The sequence below is a fragment of the Delphinapterus leucas genome, chromosome 16 (genome assembly GCF_059928025.1).
Source record: "Delphinapterus leucas isolate spDelLeu-1000000601 "Yukka" chromosome 16, BTC_Dleu_Yukka2, whole genome shotgun sequence".
Lineage (NCBI taxonomy): Eukaryota > Metazoa > Chordata > Mammalia > Artiodactyla > Monodontidae > Delphinapterus > Delphinapterus leucas.
The window spans coordinates 70,232,581-70,252,400 of NC_143144.1; the positions used below are offsets into that span (position 1 = coordinate 70,232,581).

At 45.2% G+C, this 19,820-nt stretch overlaps 1 protein-coding gene across 27 annotated transcripts in view; it reads left to right on the forward strand.

The window, feature by feature from the left end:
* The window catches only part of TCF7L2 (transcription factor 7 like 2), a 197,811-nt gene that overhangs the window by 109,364 nt on the left and 68,627 nt on the right, over positions 1–19,820 (forward strand). For 8 of the 27 annotated variants that reach the window (XM_089898188.1, XM_022568725.3, XM_022568733.3 and 5 more), the window contains one exon: positions 15,221–15,364. The exons of 17 other annotated variants lie outside the window; for them this stretch is intronic. In XM_089898188.1, coding sequence (XP_089754314.1) covers positions 15,221–15,364 — 144 coding nt within the window. The remainder of the gene's footprint in view (positions 1–15,220; positions 15,365–19,820) is intronic. 2 more of the 27 variants (XM_089898187.1, XM_022568753.3) reach the window with 1 other exon arrangement.

Consider the following 19,820-nt stretch of genomic DNA (forward strand, 5'->3'; position numbering starts at 1 on the left):
TGGTGGCGCAGTGGTTGAGAATCTGCCTGCTAATGCAGGGGACACGGGTTCGAGCCCTGGTCTGGGAGGATCCCACATGCTGTGGAGCAACTAGGTCCGTGCGCCACAACTACTGAGCCTGCCGCGTCTGGAGCCCGTGCTCCGCACCAAGAGAGGCCGCGATAGTGAGAGGCCCGCGCACCGCGAAGAAGAGTGGCCCCCGCTTGCCACAACTAGAGAAAGCCCTCGCACAGAAACAAAGACCCAACACAGCCAAAAATAAATAAATAAATAAACTCCTACCCCCAACATCTTCTAAAAATAATTAATTATTGAATTTTGCGTTAAACAGGTGTTGTGAAGTTCTAAGCTTTTTTTCTGGTATCCACTAGATGCTCTTCATTAGTTTTCTGCCTTCGCTTGTAAAGGTGATCATAGAGGTTAGCCTATTTGGAGCTAAGAACTGGTCATGACACCTCCTTCTGTAGAATCCAATGTAATCCTGGGCATATTCCCTGTGCTCTTTGCTGTGTCCCATCTGCTGAATAGGGGCAAGACCCTCTGGCAAAGGAGAGCCCTGTAGGAATGGGTATGCAGTATATTTTTAGGATCTGCCATTGCAGATACAGCTTTCACAGAGTTCCCAGACTTTGACATTTATTATTAATTGCTTTTTAAGTTGGTCACACTCTTAATATGGCAGGTGAGGAAAGAATGCTGAAAAAAGCAACAGGGTTGAGGCAAAGATGGCTGCCAGTCCTTCTCTCTAGAACCTGGCCTTTCTCTCTGAGACCTCCTGCAGGAGGGTATGCAAAACAGGTGCGTTCTATAGAGCGTCTGTCATGTCCGGGGCACTGTGCCAACCTCTTTACCTCCCCTTGGAATTGAACCCTTGTGACATTTTAAGGTAGATAACATTGTTAGCTCCGTACCAGTAGCTTGAGTCTCAAGCAGGTTAATAGCTTATCCAGATACTTTCTAAGGACCTTCCAGATTATCTTTACTTTTAGTCCAGGAGACACCATTTAAAGCTGACTCAACCAGAAGAGGGTGAAAGCTCCATGTTTGCGATGGCTAAACTTTTTGTTTTAACGATAGTTTTATTGAGAAATAATTCACATACCATACAGTTCACCCATTGAAAGTGTACAGTTCAATGGTCGTAGTATATTCAGAGTTTGCTGCCATCACCACGATCAGTTTCAGAATATTTTCATCACCTCCCTCCAGAACCCCTGTCCCCATGGGCAGCCGCTCCCCATTTCCCCCAATTCCTCCCAGTCCTAGGCAACTACTACTGTATTTTTTGTCTCTATGGATTTGCCTATTCTGGACATATTGTATAAATGGAATCATACACCTCGTGGTCTGGTTCCTTTCACTTAGTAAAGTGAGGGACTTATGATGGAAACTTGCCCAAGGTGGCCTCTTGGCCTCAGCCTTATGGAGGTCAGTGTCCTTTTGCTTCCCTCAACTCTGCCTCACTACCCTATTTGCTACAAGAAGCCGGAAGATAGAAACACCCGAGAGGTCGTCGTGAGTACAGACGAGCATGCTGGAATATTAGTAGTGGAACGCTTGGTGGGTTAGTTCTGGACCCGGGACCCATGGATTCCTCCCTCTTATTGCCTGGTGGCGACTCCAGTGTTGGTGGGGAGAGGGTTAAACGCTGTCTCCCTCAACTTCACCTCCAGGGGGAATTCCTGCTTTGAGGGTACACTGGGCCGCAGAAGCTTGAGTATCTGTATTTTGTGATGTTGGAACAGACGTGGAGATAGGGTACCGGTTCCCTTGGTGCTAAGAGGGGCTCCAGGGGAGTTTCAGGAAACCTTTCCTTTTCTGTATTCTCACCCCCAGGCCCCCCCTCACCCCCGCCCCAGCTTTTCTCCCCTGGTTCACACATCGGAGGGAGGAATCTTTTACCTTTTCTGTTCCCGGTGGGGCAGCTGCAAGGAATGTTATCAGTGTTGGGACTGGGCACGGGTCCAAACCTTGTCGGTGCCCGAGCTGAAACCGAAGCTGAGCCCGAGACGGCAGAGGCTGCCACGGAGATTTGTCCTCGGCAGCCCGGGACGTCAGCGACCCCGACAGCGGGGATGGTGCAAAGCCTTTCAGGCAGGTCACACTGGTGCGGATCCCCGGAAGACTGCCATCCCATCCCAGATGATTGGGCTCCTCTGGGTCGGGGGCCGGCCTGGGGCTCTGTGGGTGCCGGAGGAAGCAGAGTCAGGACGCCCCATCTTCAGTCTCGCGCCCCAGGGAGAGTGGCTGTTCAGACAGCTTGCTGTTAATAACTGGGGAAAGTGCCTTCCAGATGACGCGCTCGCTTATACACTATTTAAATGAGAGGAGCCGATACCCATGTTATTCACGCTTGGAAGACTGGCAGTGGAAACAGAAAGTTTTATTTGCGGTGACTTGGTGGGAGCTCATAGCTTGGTTCTTGCCTTGATCTCTGGCTAGCTCTTGTTTCTTGTCTGCCTTTTTTTTTTTTTTGCGGTACGCGGGCCTCTCACTGTTGTGGCCTCTCCCGCTGCGGAGCACAGGCTCCGGATGCGCAGGCTCAGCGGCCGTGGCTCACGGGCCCAGCCGCTCCGCGGCATGTGGGATCCTCCCGGACCGGGGCACGAACCCGCGTCCCCTGCATCGGCCACGGACTCTCAAACACTGCGCCACCAGGGAAGCCCTCTTGTCTGCCTTTTGGGACGAAGAGAAAGAAGATGCAGGGTGCTTCCCTGCATACATCGTGGTAATGATATGGGGGTTGGCACTGGGTCTGAGATGTTTCTGGTGTCTTAGATAAAAACGCGGAGACCAGGCTTCTCGAGGCGGCCTAATGAATTCAGGTGCTAAGTGCTGAGTGATGAACCTGGATGCTGAACTAGAGTCACTACACCGCTCATGTCCACGAGGCCACCAGGATGCCAGAGACTGGCTGTGTTTCCATAGGGCAGAGCCGGGTGGCCTGGCGTGAGATTGGAGAGAGCGGCGCGCACCCACTGCACCTGGGTGGATCTCTCTGTCTTTCAAGCAGGTGTCTTTCCAGTCTAGAACTCGGACAGCAGGCAGAGTTCCTGGGCCCCCTTCCTGCTCGGGGTCTGTAGAGAAAGAACCATCGAGTTGTCATTGGGTGAGTGTCAACCCTGAAAACCTAGCTTTTGATGATCACCAGAGGGTTTGGATTTAAATGGGTCACAGGATGTTCTGGACTCTTCCCTGCGGAGCTGCTTCCCACTCCCATTTTTATTCTTGCAAGCCTTTCCAACCTGTTGGCCTCGGCGTGAGTCACTTAGCCAGACTGCCGCCCATCCCCGTGGCCTGGATGGCTCCCAGCGGGAGTTGCTGGCACGGCATCCAGAAAACAAACCACACCCCGGGAATGGTGATGCATCGCAGCATTTCTCCACTCTGGACAGGAGGCACCGGGGTCTTGAGATGGGTCTGGGGTTTGGCCCCCCTGCCTCTGGCACTGCTGTGACCTCTTGTGCCCGTGGCTGGTGAGCAGAGTAATGCTTTCCCGTGGCGGTTTCGAGGACCGTCGGCAGGCCGACTAGTCCACCAGAGGTCCGTGAGGGTGTTGATGCTGCCCGTCTCTTGCTTGAGCACAAACATCCTCTGGGATCTCGTAGATCCTCAGACTCACTTTATGCAGAACCTTCTGGATTTATGAATTAGACTTGGGCTCCATTTTGTATTTTGTTCTTTGGATTCTTTCATTAAGGAGATCAGAGATAAAAATCTCATTGTTTTGCCGTCTGGCTACCAATAGACTCCCCCCACTCTGAAGAGGGAGTAGTTTGGGTTTTCTTGAGCAACTGGGGTATCTATTATAGATCAGCAGATTTCTACAGCTCTGTGGTAAGAGACCAAAACATACTGGGGACCATGCCCACCCCACCTTTAGACACATACTAATCTTGCTAGTACTGTCACTTCATTTGTGAATGACAGTATTAGGGACGCTTAAAAGAGTTGCAGGGCACTATGGGACCTTGGCACACAGTTGAAGGCTACACACTAGTCACTGGGGAGGCTCAGGGGGATGTTTACAGTATCATCATATTTTTCTGGGTTTCCGAAACTGATCGCTGTTGGAGGATTTGGATGAAAGTTGGCTGATTTTGTTGTTGCTGCCGGCTGCTGCTGTGATCTGGGTACCTTTTCAAGCTAGGGCCTCTGCATCCGTCCATGTCATAGGAGAATTTTCAGGCCAGTTATCTTTAACTCATTGGTTCTCAGCTGGGGTGATTTTGCTCTCCAGGAGACGTTTGGCAACGTCTGGATGCATTTTTGGTTGTCGCAGCTGGGCAGGGGATGCTACTGTCATCTAGTGGGTAGAGGCCAGAGGTACTGCTAGGGCAGCCTCCCACCCCCCCCACCCTCTCCGCATCACAGAGAATTATCAAAATGTCAGTAGGGCTGAGGTTGAGAAGTCCTGCTTTAACGTGAGTGTTTATTGAGCAACCATCCCTCTGTTACTCCTGAAACTAAAGAACAGACTAAGGTCTAAGAAAGAATATTTTAAAATGAATGACATCCCAATTTGCCAATGTGTGTTTTAAGTTGTCTTTTTTATTTTTGGCCAATGACTTTATGTACTTAAAAAATACCTTAGTGGTTTATTAGAGTATTTTTCAAAAAAAAAATAAAGAAAAAAAGAAATGGTTTAAACTACACAAACATGATGATTTAAAAGTTAGTAGCTTCTCATGCTTCCAAAAGTCTGTGATGCAGAGAAAAGCCCCTGTGAGCTGTGTTTTGTTTGCTGTGCTCCAGCAACGGGTTTTGATGGTACCTGGTTAGTAGAATGGATGATGTGAAGTCATTATATTTGCATTTGTCAAAACCCGCTAGTTTCCCACTCACCTAATATTTTCTCTCCACCCCCCCCCCCGCTTTTTTTTAAAATTTAAGTGCAAGACCCAACCAAATCATCTTGTTTCTCCTGGAATACTAAAAGTTTTTTTTTTTTTTTTTAAGGTATAGCTCCAGATTACCTTCTAGAGTTCACATTCTGCTTTCTAAAGCCTATTCTTAAAAGGAACCGTACATATGATGTATGAACAGTACATCATAAATTTCATGGCTCCTCCATGACATTTCTGGGGAAGTAAATGAAAGGTGTAAATTAAGAAAAGCAAGTGTTTGTGGTTCCCACTTTAACCTTCTGTTATGTTGAATGGCGTTGTCAAAGAGGGCTGTCATTGCTTTTGAAAACTTGGGAAAATCCACAGCAAGCCGTGCCATTAGTTGCCTTTGGGACCACAAGATGTTTGATGTGAAAATTATATGGCCACATCTAATTGGGTATATTTTCACCCCACCAGATACCGACTCGAGATGACTCCTCCTCCTGCCCTGCTTTTTTAGCTAAATTGTTTAACCTGAATTTCATGCTATTGAGAGTTGCATTCCAGTAATCCAAGTGCCATTTTTCAGTGTCTTTTGTTCAGTAGCATGTCTGCATGACCGAACCATATAGATTTCTAGACATCTGGCAAGAGCTGGATATTAATCCCTCCCTGATTTGGGGAACGGTAAGACCTATGACTTCTCCATAATTCACACTCCTCCTTGTGCCCTGTGGAAACCTAGCCAGTCAGTGGAAAGAAAACAGAAGCTCTCTGGACCTCTGCTTCCTGTGAAATGGGAATGATAATTCTTATCCTGCCTGTTTCCCAGAGTTGTGTATTCATTTCAAATAAAATGTGCTCAGAATTCAAATAGAAAGCAGTTAGAGATACGATCATGGTGGTTAGGCCAATTGAAATTTCAGAATTTTTATAAATTAGTTTATTCACGTACTATACAGTTCACCCATTTAAAGTGTACACGTTAATGATTTTTAGTGTATTTGCAGAGTTGCAACCATCACCACAATCAAGTTTAGAACATTTTATCACCTCCAGAAGAAACTCCATACCCATTAGCTGTCACTCCCCATTTCCCCCAACTCATCCCCCTTTCCCCATCTATTCTCTGTCTCTGTGGATTTGTCTATTCTAGACATTTTGCGTATGTGGAATCATACAATATGTGGTCTTTGGGGACTGGCTTCTTTCACTTAGTGTTTTCAAGATTCATCCATGTTGTGGCATCTGTCACTATTTCATTACTTTTTTAATAGCCAAATAATATTCCATTGTGTGGATAGATCACATTTTATTGATCCATTTATCAGTTGATGGTAAACTTCAGAATTTAAAAAATATTAATCTAGACCGTATTTAATTGTTGAAAGTATCCCTTTCCTTTTTTATCGGATGTTAAGTGCTCTTATGATAAATACTGTTACAAGGCAAAGATTTCCAAGTCTGTGAGTGGTCTGCGTATTTGAAGACATACTTAACCTCCTCAGACTCTACTTGGAACGAAACATTGGATAAAGACGACTTCAGAGTTTGGGTCTCCTGGAGGCACTGAATGCGTTTAATCTATGAAAGTAGTAACTATTGCTAGTAAGTTTTTCTGTATGTTGACCAAGGATTGAGACTTTATCTCCAGTGACTCAAACTTGTTCCTGATAGCTGCTATCTCCTTTTTCTTTATTTTCTCCTCAGGTGGTAATGACTCAAATGGCATCTACCAAAGATTGTGATTAGAAGAGGTCTAGGGAGTCTTTTTGTTTTATATTTGGTTTGCTTGTTTGTTACTGCTTTGGTTTGTTAGTTTTACCTGCTGTAAATATTAAGAAGCCCAGGTATGTTTACACTCTGGAGATAGGAAAATTCATCTTGTCCGGATTTGCTGCACTGGCTCGCGTCTGCACTGTGGTTGATTTGATGTGACCGAAGGTGGAATTTCTCTGTTCAGGGTGGTGGGCCCAGCCTGGGCCAGCCGCTTGCTCATCAGTTCCGATCACTACCCTCCAGGACTGTCTTTGGCATTCATGTCCCTTAAGTACTTTGAGGGGAAACTTTTCAGGGCACACGTGAGTTTTTTTCTTTATTGGCTGCACATGGGAGCCATATGAAGATGATTTTCACTCCAAGAAACCGGAACAATCTTTAAGGGAACTCTGAAAACTAGGTGTTCTCTCAGAGCCATCTCAGTGAGAATATGTGAGTGATTTTTCTGGGCTTGACTACACTTGAGCAGGGCCCATCCATTTAGTGGTGAGAAGAAATGGGAGCAAGATGGGATTGACTCCTTCAGCTCATGGGTGTACTGTCTCTGTTGCCTTCTACACACACACACACACACACACGCACACACGCACAATTTAGGATTTTTTTTCTCTCTCAAGGTTCTCTTTATTAAAAATATAAATATTCGGGGTAGAAGAATAGCCAACAACTTGGGTGGCATGGGATAATTTGTCTCATCCCCTTATCCTTTTATCCTGTGGCTCCAACTCTCCCTTTCAAACTGAGAAACCCCGAATACCATAGTCCTGAGAGAATTCATCACCCCAGTCCAGGCAGGACCCATTATGGTGTCCCAGGTGTGTGCCCACTGACAATAGTGGTGGCCGCTCAAGTTATGAAATTAGCAATAGTGTGATTCTTTCTGGGGACGACAGCTGGGGGATGACTGTCATTCTGGAACCAGGGATGCTAGAGAATGGAGCTGGCAAGCCTCTCCCCAAATTCTTATGTACCTTCCCGTTCTGAATGAGATGGTGTCAAGAGTGGTCCTGCCTGTGGGCATCCATTGTTTTTTTGAATTTTATTTTATTTTTTTATACGGCAGGTTCTTATACATATTGGTGTATATATGTCAATCTCAATCTCCCAATTCATCCCCCCCTCCCCCTTCGCCGCTTTCCCCCCTTGGTGTCCATACGTTTGTTCTCTACATCTGTGTCCCTATTTCTGCCATGCAAACCGGTTCATCTGTACCATTTTTCTAGGTTCCACATATTGTCCATTGTTTTTGAATATTTATAACCTTATATCCTTGCAGTGTGATTCCCTCTTTCATGATGTTTGTGGAGAACTTTTTTTCCAAATTATTTCAATTCAGTAAGTTTTTACGCCATTAGTATAATGCATTTCAGCCAAAATGTTTGTTTTTTTCATAAACGCTGAGAAGGTTTAAATAACATTTGCTTGTCAGCCGTCATTTGCACATTACTGCACCATGAAGACCCTCTGGAGTTTGATGTTGTCAGGAAACATATTAGCAGAAAATAGTATGTTATTATCTAATGCTAGTAATTGGTGAGTAGAAATGAGAAGAGAAGGCATTTAATTGGGGCTCCTGTGGCTAACAAGATGTGAATTATAAAAACATTTCCAGGAGAAGTTCCAGGGTTTGTCTAGAAACCTGTTATTTGCATTTTAAAACATTTGGTCCCCATTGATCCGAGAGGAGGGTGCTGTTGATCTCCGCTGCTTGCTTTTTCAGAGCAAAGCACTCTAAATTTCCTGAGTAGTAACTAGCTCCCCAGCCACACCTGGTCTCTGTGTTGTCTTTACAACCTCTCAGCTCCATTTCTGGGTGCTTTTTTTTTTTTTTTATCTTTTTGTAGGCGATATGTTGGCTTTTAAAGAGAGGATTACCAAGTAGACATCACCAGTCCCAATCAGACTGTCTCCCCCTCTTGGTCCCTTGATTCCGCGCAGTGCTGTTCATGGCCCCCAGGGGCATCATATGGACCCACATCCCTTCCCGGAGGCTTTCCTGGGAGGAGGAGCTATCCTTTAGCAAAAATCTCATTAACAGCACGATATTACATTTATTTATTAGCTGGATTCGCAGTGGACCTGAGCTTCTGCCTCCAATTCTTCCATAGGGGTCCTCTGCCCACACGTGTGAATCAGCTCCTGTTCTCTCGAAGTAATGGATGAGCATATGGTTTCTCATGAGCTTGCTGGCATTTTGCTTGTCTGGAAAGATTACACTGTTAATCTCTCAGTTCCATATGCAAATAACGGAGATGGAGATTGCAGGGAAAAGCTTCACTTTTCTGCCTGCTCGAGGTCACCACGGAACCTCATCACTGTCTGAGGAAACAGATGGGAAAGATGCACTGGTGCTCTGCTAGTGTATGGGTGTCCAAGGAATTAGGTTGGCCATAGAAAGGATTTCGTTTAGTGTTCCAGCGATGTCTATTAGAACTTCATTTATTTTTTGCATGCCTTAGCTAAATTCCCATATTAAGGTTAGCTATTTCACATTATCACCATCCCAGAAAGCCTTGCCTTCACTTAAAGTCAATTAATTTAGTTAATTTGACTTAACTAATAATTTAGTCAATTAAGTCAGTTAATTTAGTGTTGATGTCAGCTAAAAAATAAAAGCATGTCCTTTATTCAAAATTACTCAAGTAACTTTTTTTAAAACTTTATCCCCAATTCTTCAAAAGATATTTATATGACTTTTCCTTCATTGTTTATACCATAATAAAAAAGTATGTTTTATTTTCAACTTCTTGAGAAGTATTTTTTTCCCCTAGAAAACAAAAGTTGGCAACATTTTCTTTAAACTAATAAACACCTTTTGAAATGATGCTACAAATTCCCGTTTGTTATACCTTATTGCTAAAATATTTTTCCTTGGCCATGTAGATATTTTATCTGGTAAAAGAAAGCTTTTTCTCCTTGAATATAACTTTCTTCAGTAAATATCGCCTCTTATGTAGTGGCCACGTCTAGATATCCAGGCACGTTGGATTTGTACTGAGAGCGATTGGAGGACTTGATTGTATCCCCCGCCTCTGCGTTTTGCTCGCCCTGCAGCATTGGAGCACGCTGGAGGGTGAGCAGGGCCCTCACAAGTCATCTAGCAGCTGGCATCCTCAAGTGACTTGACAAACTGAGCCCCAGAAGTACAGGGCACACAGCTAGTTGGTGGGAAGTGGCAATGACAGTGAGGCCCCACATCTGTCTCTCCGCTGAGACTGAGGAAGAGGTGAACTGTGCTTTGCAAAAGGCTAGGCTAAGGGTTGACTTAACATCGGCTCCTTCTGTGTTCATTCTGTTTGGATCCTGGTCTCTCTCTCACCAAGATGAGGTCCTCAACGGCCAAGGCAGACTTTATTTCTACATCCCTTGAGTGTAGGGGTGATGATTACGTTTCACCACATACCAGCTCTGAGCAGGGTGGCCAGGTGATATTGACACGGGTAAGGGAAGAGGGAGCTGCCGTAGGTGAGCCGGGCACTTGCCATTCCTGACTGCAGGCCACTGTCTTCCATATTGGAGGATACCCGCCTACCTCTGTATGCACACAGGTGTTCAGTGTGTACACACACACGCACCACACATACACTCTCACACCTTGTCACTCACATTTTGGAAAAATAATCATGAAAAATAATGTTGCACACATTTGCCACGTCTGTGATGGTATCCTGTTTTGGGGAAAAACTGGGTTCACCTTTAATGACAAAAATGGTAGCTTGCCTGGAGCCGTGATTCCAGTTTTTTTGCATCTGTGTTGTTTGGCAAGATATTTCAAACGTAAGTAGTTCCCACCAGAGTTAACTTACCTTCAGAGGTGGTAATTATTGATGGACTCAAAGCTAGATCAGCATGACCTGTAAAGATCTGAAATCTCTTTTCAAGGTTATGTACACGTGTGTGGGCTCTGGTTGGTTGGTTAGATGGCTGGCTGGCTGCTGTTGCTTATTTGTTTTTGGTGTCCTTGTTTGTACACACATGTGCGTGTGTATGTGAGTAAATGATAAAGAGATAAGAGGTTTTTGCCCTCCCTCCAATTTTTAAAAAATTGTCATTTTACTAGTTTGCTTCTTTAGTGGAATGGCACTTGCCCACGTCCTTCTCTCAAATGGATTTCTTATCCCTCCAAAGATGCTGCAGTTTCAAAATAAAACTCGTCCATGTTATGCATAGAACCCCTATCTCCTAGTTTTTAAAACCTGGGTTTTGGTTTGTTCTTTTCTAGCTGTGTAGTCCTGGGTAGGTCCTAGTTTTATGCTTAGACTTAGAGATTTAAAAAAATCATAAGGAATTCAATTCCATGATTTCTAAGACCCATTCCATTTCACAATTCTGATATCTTTGAGAGACCCACAAATAATCCTTTCCCTCTTGCTTGGGGGGAGAAAACATATAAAAACACAACCCAAATATATTAGGGCTCTCCAGAGAAACAGAACCAATAGGAGATAGATAGACAAATAGAAAAAGAGATTGATGGTCATTAACTGGCTCATGCAGTTATGAAGACCAACGAGCCCGTAGAACTGCAGTTGGTGAGCTGGAGACCCAGGAGAGTTTATGGTGTAGCTGTAGTTGAAGTCTGGAGGCCTGAGAATCAAAAGAGCTGATGGTATTAGTTCTGGTCCAAAGGCTGGCGGGCTTGAGACCCAGAAAGAGCCTATGTCTTAGTCCAATTCCGAAGGTAGGAAAAAAAAACCAAACCCCCAATGTCCCAGCTCAAAGGCAGTCGGGCAGGCGGAGTTCTCCCTTATTTGGGGGAGGAACAGCCTTTTGTTCCCATTCAGGCCTTCAACAGATTGGATGAGGCCCACCCACATTCCTAAGGGCATTCAGTTTCATTCATTCTACCAATTTTAACTCATCCAAAACACAGAAATGCTCAGAATAATGTTTGACCAAATATCTGGGCACCCCATGGCCCAGTCAAGTTGACATATAAAGTTAATAATCACACCAAACTTTACTGAAACAAAATTGAAAGCTTTTGCCTTTTTCTTCCTGCCCTAAGAGGTGGGTTTAGAATTCTCCCAACAGCTCTTGGCTGTTGGCCAAATTTGGTCAGAATAACAAATGTCATAGAAAATCTTTATTTCTGGAGGCTTTAGTATATTTAAGGGTTTTGGGTTTTAAATGCTTTTCAGCTCCTCCTATATTCTTTTCTTTTGTGTTTATTTTTCCTGGCAGAGCAATTTGTACTTTCTGGCTCCTTGGTTTCTATTCTGTCGCATTAACATTTGAATATTGCCCAGCCACCTGTTGAAGGCGGCTATAAGCTCATAAAGAAACCAAATAGTAGAATATTCAACTAGTGCTCTAACTTCTTAGTGGTACACCTTGATTCTGCTCCATGCAGCCACGTCCAGAACTGGTCAACACCCCATGTCCTCAGGGGCCAAGCCATCAGAGAAAACGAAACCTGCTACCTGCTCTGCCTGCCGACTGTCTTGACATGGCACAGCCTCAACTTCTGGAGACCACATCTTAATAGAGTCAGTCAGTGTAGCTGGTGGCTTCAGAGGCACTAGAGGAGGAGGGCCGAGTGACAGTTCTAGCAGGTGTGTGGTTTCTCAAGGCTACCACCCCCATCCCAGAGACTGGCCACAAGCCACATTCATTCTTATTTTGAAAAGTACTAGACACTTACTCCAGTATATTGCCTTGTAATAATCCCCGCATCATGCCTGGAGCATGGACCTTGCGAGGCCTTCATTTACTTTTCCTGGAGCGTCTCCAGTTTTTTCCACGTTACTGCTTGATGTGTGGATGGACGATTATCGAGGTCATTCTAAGGCAACTAGAATTCTCCGGTCAGGGTGCCCTTCTCTCTCCTCAAACCCAGCCCAAACTGGCCTGAGCAAAATGAGTGTATTGACCCATAATTGAAAAGTATACAGGTAGCGTGGCTGGATCCAGGGGCCCATATACCAGGACATCATTTCCTTCCAGCTCTTGACTCTGCTTTCCTCCAGGTTGACTTCATTGCATGGAAGCAGGTTTGAGTCCAGGGAGACTTTATCTTGCCCACAATTCTGAATCAGTGGCTGGGTAAGGGGGTGTGATGTGCTGAGTGCATTTGGACTGAGTACGCTTACCCCTCCGTGCAGGTCGGGGTAGGGTCCACTCTACCCAGACTATATGGCTTGAGAGTTAGGGTGGTACCTCCTATGTAATTCAGGGCACTGTTACCGGAAAAAGCATGAATAGATGCTGAGCAGAAAACTTGGCAGACATCTGCCTTCATAATCTTTAGGATATGTTGAAGAGTCTTAGATTTGTTAGGGAAAGGCTCAACTAGAGTTTTGTCGTGGAACAAAATGATTTGGTATTTGTATATACATTTGGATCTGTTTATAAGACATCTTATAGCCCCCAGATTTGAATTGGCTTATAAGACCTCATATTATGTAAAAAGATTAGAAATGAATAATTAAAGAAATTAGAATAAAGAGCAAAGCAGGGTAGACCCCTAGGATAAGATGGGGGTAAGGTTAATCTCACAAATTTCAGAGCTGGTAGATCCTACAGTATTGGTAGGAGTGACCTGCAGATTGGCTCTGAGGTTCCCAGGAATGGAAGAGTATCTAGATCCTATACAGAGGCGTGCGTGTGTGTGTGCACGCACGTGCCCATGAGCATAACAAGCCTGTGTGCAAGCCCCTGTGGGAGTACAGGCCCTAAGGAAAGGCCATGGGAAGATAATAAAGAGAATGTGGTCTGTGGTAACCTGAGATACATTTCTTTTACAAACTCCTGGGGTGCTTGCCCTCGGGAACCTTGCCTCTTTGCTCTCAGCATTGTGTTAGGAAACAAAATAAGCAGACAAGGATTGAAACCCCCATATTGCTGGGTTCCTTTCAGGAACAATTGGAGGGCTAAACCATGGCCCCTTTGGTGGGAGGCAGTTAAGATGAGTCACGGCTGCGACAGAGCAGAATAGGAGGACCTTGGTTGTCAAGCTGGGCTAATCTTGAAAATGGACTCATGATTGCCCAGTGACTCACATTCCTGTTTACAAACGAGCCCCGTGGAGAAATGCAGGGTGGGAGGCTCTGCTTCCTGGGTGGAGACCAAAGACCTCCAGGGATGGGCAACCAGTGCTTCCGCTGGGGCTTCGGCTGCCCTTCCTGGGAGCAGAGCTTGGGGCTCCCAGCAGTGGTGACTTTAAAAGCCCAGCCACGGGGACAATTGCAACCAGCAAGGGCCCTAGAGTAGCACCAGTTTGCAGGAGATGTGGCTTCTTCTCAATTTGGCTGGTTTTAATCCACCTGGATAAGCCCCCAGCTCCCCCATCGGAGGACCAGGTTATATGGGAACCATGTAAGTTATTCTAGAAACGTGGCTGCTGTTCTGTAGATTTGTCCGTATTTCCATTGCTTCCCTAACTCCTAGAGTCTTTGGTACCCACTATGCTCATCCTGCTATTCAGTGAATATCAGAACATAAATTATCGGCCATTGTGCTCAATCTCATGTTCTTAATCCTGAATTCTATTATGTGGGATTAAAAAGGGTGAAAAATTTGTTCATGGGCTTTTCCTTCACAAAAAACTTTTTAAAAACTAGAGTGGAGAAGTTTTTAAACTTCTTACAAGGCAGATAAACTTCATTGTAAAGGAAGACATAATCCTTTACAATGAACACAAAAGGCATAGATCTTTTCTTTTTTTTTTTTTAAAGACGATTACAATGATATTTCCTTGTTGTGAAATAGCCCTTCTTGGACCCCACGTCGCTCTTAACACCCCTCAATTCTCTACCCCATTTATAGAGCAATAGTCAACATCTGGACAGGCAAATGCATCTACATAGCACCACCATGAGTTGACTGAGACCTGGTCCAGGTCCCCCCCTCCCTCGCCATTTACTAGCTGTGTGACCTTGGGCATGCTCCTTAACGTCTCTGAGTCAGTTTCCTTGTCTGTAAAATGGGCACGACAGTAGTACCTACCTCACAGGGTGGTTGTGAGGAATAGCAGAATAATATGAACATTCCTGTCCAGAACCCCAAACAGAGAAGCAGCGCTCATCATAGGGCTCCAGCTGGGTTGAAGTGCAGTAGAGCACATACTTCCTGAGCACTCAGGGTGTGTGCTGCTGGATCTTTCAAGGGGTCCAGATATGTCAGTGTAGTTGCTGCTCTCAAAAAGACTGCAGCCTGGCAGAGGGAAACGTATTAAGACAGCTCCCCAAATAGCTCTAGAATTGCGTGGAACCCTATACAATTGCATTTTTGTAGGGTAGGAACAGCAGCAATATCACATGGTTTAAACTAATGGAAGATTCCGTAAGGTAAGTTGAGAGAGAGAAAATGCTAGCCAGCGGGCTTCTCAGAGGAAGGAGTGGCGTGTCCCTAGGGGAACGACGGGCAAGGGTGGGCTCAGCGGGAAGGGATGCATCAGAAAGGCTGCCAAGAGGTGGTTGTGTTGAAGACGTCGCTGGCCAGCAGGGAGGTGGAAGAGTCTGGGTTTGTGCGGGGAACCATGATCCTCCCCGCTTGGAGTTTGTAGAGAAGCGGGGGTAGGACAGGAAGTCAGGCTGGGGGCCGTGAATGCCTTGCTGACTGCGCCCCGCCTCCCTCCCGAGCCTCACTCTGTTCCCCTTTCTTCCTGGCAGCAGTGCCCCCTCCCTTGCTGCACTCAGGGACATGACTGTCAGCACTTCTACCCCCCCTCAGACTTCACTGTCAGCACTCAAGTCTTCAGGGACATGAAAAGGAGCCATTCCTTACAAAAGGTTGGGGAGCCCTGGTGTTTGGAGGTAGGTCTCGGAGCAGAATGACGGTATGAGATGAGCGGACTCTGAACTGAAACCACCCATCCAAAGTTTACCTCCCGCTAGGGCAGTGCCCACCGTGGTCCCCAGTTCCCGTCACATCGCTGTCACTTCGGGTGCCATGATGTCTGGGTGTGCTGACCACGGATAGGTTTATCATAGCCATAAAAATGCCAGCTTACCAGGACAGGGTATAGAGGGAGGTGGTCCCGCGAACCCGAGGCGCCGGGCTCCCAGTTAAAGCCACATGGTCCGGTGTCCCGCGGAGCTTCTGTGAGAATCATGAGCAACACGTTATCCCATTAAACTTGACCCCCAGGAAATCATTTCCTGGGACTCTTCAGAGCTTCCAGTGGAAGAGAAGTTATCACCTGAACTTTGTCTTTGTTATTTGTTCTTTAGAACTTACAGATTTTCTTTTAGAATTCAAGGGGCTGGGCAATGCTCGCCCTTCTGCAGTGGTATCTTCCTGAGGCAGCCGTGAATGGCTTTGCTGGCAGATGTCACTCTCCAAGGACAGGAAGCGCGTTGTTAATTTCCTTTAAATAATTCAATACGATGTCAATACCCCACGCTGCTCCGTGCTTGAGAGTGACAATTCTCTTCAAATTTGTAGTCCCAAAGAATAAAGAACATCTAGAACATGCTTTCATCTTCAGAAAAGCAAAAGTCAATGCAGATAAAAAATTGTAAGGTAACTCTTTAGACTTAAAGAGTGAATGATTTAGTACTAATGCTAGCTTTTAAGTTTCTTTAAAAAGAAAAGTGAATATTTAAGAGGCAATTAGTAAAGCCTCTGTCTTTGAAAAATACTTATTGTATCCCTACTATGCGCTGGCTGCTGGGCTGCGTGTTAGGGCTGCAGGGACAGAACACAGCAGAGGCCTAGAATCACAGGTAACGTGTACGTGCGTCTTGCCTTTGGAGAGAGAAAAGGCGGGTGAAATCATCTTTAAAAGCTTGTTCTGATCTAAAAAGTAGTAAATAGCCCTATGAGAGAACTAGAGACACAAAGAGAAACAGGTAGAAGAAAATATAAACACCCACGTTCTTTTTTACCTAGTTATAATCTCTTAATATTTGGATGCATTTCTTTCTTGTCATTCATGTGTCTAAAGTTTAAAAATGTTTCGTAAAATTGGAATGGTACCTTACAGAGTTTTGTATTTTTCTTTTCACTGGGTTGCTCTTATACACCATAATGCGTTTTAATTCTGGTTAGTAACTTTTCACGCGTGGGTGTCTTGTGGAAATCTTCCTGTCTAATTGTTCCCCTGTGGCCAGATGTGACTGAAACTGAGGATGTAGTCTAGGGTCTTTTGACACCACATGCTCTTTCCCCTCTTCTGATGAGGACTGTGCCCGGATTACACGTGTCCTGTGCATGTGTTCGGCCGTGTCTTTAACTGGCCTGGGTTGGACAGAGCTGTTGTGCTTCTTTGCAGCAGCCCTGACCCGAAGGAGGCTTTTTCTGAGCAGCCATTCCTTGGTCTGGCTTTTAATAAGAGTCTCTGTTCATTCTGACTGTGGATGATAAGGCCATACCGATCATAGTTATTCCTCCACCAGGGCCTGGCAAATGGTAACTCATTAATCTTTGGTCAGAGTTATGAGGTAGATAAAAGAGAACCAGGCACCCATTCTGAGTTGAGGAAAATGAAACAGAAAGTCGGGGTTTCTTCCTTATAACTCAAGATCCACAGGCTCTGATTAGATCCCCGGCGCCAGTGACTACGCTTGTTTCTCAAGCTTTGCCCTCAGGACAGGGAAGCATCTCTTGGGGAAGTGCTAATACACCCAGCTTCCAGAATTGGGTCTAAATCCCTAAGTTGTGAATAGACCAGACACAGAGACACCACCACTCGGGCTGTGTGACCTCGGGCAACTTACCCAAGTGCTCTGTGCTTCGGTCTCCCCAAGATGACATGTGAGCTGTTGTGAGCATCAGTGGAGTTGAGGATATAAAGCGGGGGCTTGCTTGGCCAGAGGTGCTGGCGTGCTCGGTCTGGCGCAGACACCCAGCAGAATTCTGGAGGCATTGCACACTGATAGTGTGTCCGTGTGATGGGCTGGCCTCTGCTGGGGGGGGGGTATCTCAGTCGTGCTGCATGCTTTCCACGCACAGCTTGGGTGTGTTCGAGATGGTTCTGGGTAGCATAGTGGAAACCTTGCATGACCAGAGTCAGCACTAGGTTTGAGTCCAGCGTTCTCCCACCTCTGCCGGCAAGATGCTTCATCCCTCTGTGATGCATCCCTGTGTCTGTTAAAAGGGGATGATAGGGGAATCCCTGCCCAGCCTGCTTCACTGGGCACCTATCAGGATCCCTTGAAATACTGATCAAAGAGACGTTTTAACACAGTGCTTCTACGGCCCAGGCACTTCCGTAAGCGATTTGTGTATATTAACTCTTCAAAACCTGACAAGACCCCTAAGAGGAAGGTGTTGTGATTATTGCCACAGAGAGGTTAGGTAACTTGCTTAAGATCACAAAGGGGTGGAGCTCTAAAACTGCTGTTAATGAAAGACCCTGGCAGAATAGCCCATGGTTTGGAGCCTTTTCCGCCAATCATCCTCCACCTGCTAAAGGGGATTGGGTTAGGTCCTGTTCAACACCCAGCCATCTCAGGAGCTGGGAGGAAACTTCTCGTTCAGGACATCCTGAGTCCAGTTGTTTGCTTTTCAGGTACCATATCTAGAATACTTTCTACCCCATCCATACTTAACCTTCATTGTCCCTGCTCTCTCTTCCCTGTGATTCGGCTTGATTCTAACCCTTTAGAATCAAGGCTGTCTCCTCTAGGGAATTAAGGTTGGTAGACCAGTTGATTAACTATGACTAAGAAAGTCAACGTCCACCTGGGCAGGCATGAGTCACTTCTTTCTAGTTAGCTATTCATGGCCATTTTAAAGCTCACCACACAAAGTCATTACACTGAGGCTATTACCATGTTTAATAGTGACAATAATAGGGCGTGACCCATGGCATAAATGCATTCAGATAAGAAAGAAAGAGTTTTTTCCTGTAATTGCTTAGTCAATACCATTTTTACGGAAATGCTTGCAAAGAAACTTTTAAAAGGTTCTTTGTTCAGATCCTTCTCTTATTCCTTCGTCTTGAAGGGCTTCTCTGAACTCTTCCCGGTCAGTGGCTGGGCGTTAGGAAGACGATACCCTCTGTCCCTTCTGATAGTTTGGTTGACCTACCTTTTTGCTAGTTTTGAGCCTAATTTTGTTTCTTCTTTAGGGGTATGTGAGTGTGTGTGTGTGTGTGTTGTGTGTGTGAATTCAGGAGGGGGCACATTATTGCTGACACTTGCTTATTAACTTCTCAAGTTAGGCATTTAAGGAAAAAAAAAAAGCCTTCAGCTAACTTTGCAAAGCCAGTCACATAGACAGGGAGTTAACCATTTTGGTGAGAGGAAATGAAACTTTTCTTAGGTTTATTAGACCACATCCTATAAATCTGTGGCTTATTATGTGTCTGATTTCTAAAAAGCATGGCATCATGGCCAAAGTTTTATTTTTGCTTATTAGTCATTGAGACAAATATACATATTGCTTCACTTCCTTAGTACTATGTTTTTCAACACGTTATGTATGGAAAATCTGGATTTACACAACAAAGTACATTAGAAAGGGGAAGTATTTGCTTTATAAATCTCTGCATTATAACTTTGGATTACCAAGCATTCAGTTAAGCTAAAATGTTTAATTCACCCTCCCTCCCCTGATTACATAGAGAAGCAGGATGAGAAAAACAGTGAAAATATTTCTCAAAGGCAGAGTTAATATTTTGACATACTTCCTTCCAGTCTTTTAAAGGATGTGTTTTTAAAAAATCATGGGTGGGCTCATATCATATATGTAATTATTTTCTGTCTGTCTCACATCTCTTGTAATAGAAGCCCTTTCCTGCATATCCTGTGAAGACTCTTGGTAAAACTTCTAGTGGTGTCCATTCCAGAATTGGGTACCTCTCGATATGCTCAGTCATTACCCCAGTGCAAACACACTGTTTCTAAAGTTCCACTATTACAGTCTGGTTGCATCTCATGTGGGAGAGAGTGTGAATTGAAAATAACGAAGACAGAATAGAATGACTTTGGACATTCCATCATGTCCCCATGATATATATGAGCCATGGCTTAGCACGCACAGCCCTGGATCATTCTGAGCGAGTGATCCAGCAAATTCACCCCCTCCCTAAATTCCTTCTCAGGGTGGGATGGCTGACGGGACCACTCATATTATTTTGCAGAGCTTCTCCTTTTTCTCTGTGCAAAGCTTCTTTGTTGAATTCTTCTGGGTTAAATGGTCACGTGTATTTCCTCTGCCGAATTATGGCCCCAGTAGTATAGATGGGCACTGCAGTGCCTAACTTGGAATTTCTGGCACCTCAAAGAAGCCACACTCCCAGGTGAAATGGTGTTGTTTCCCCCG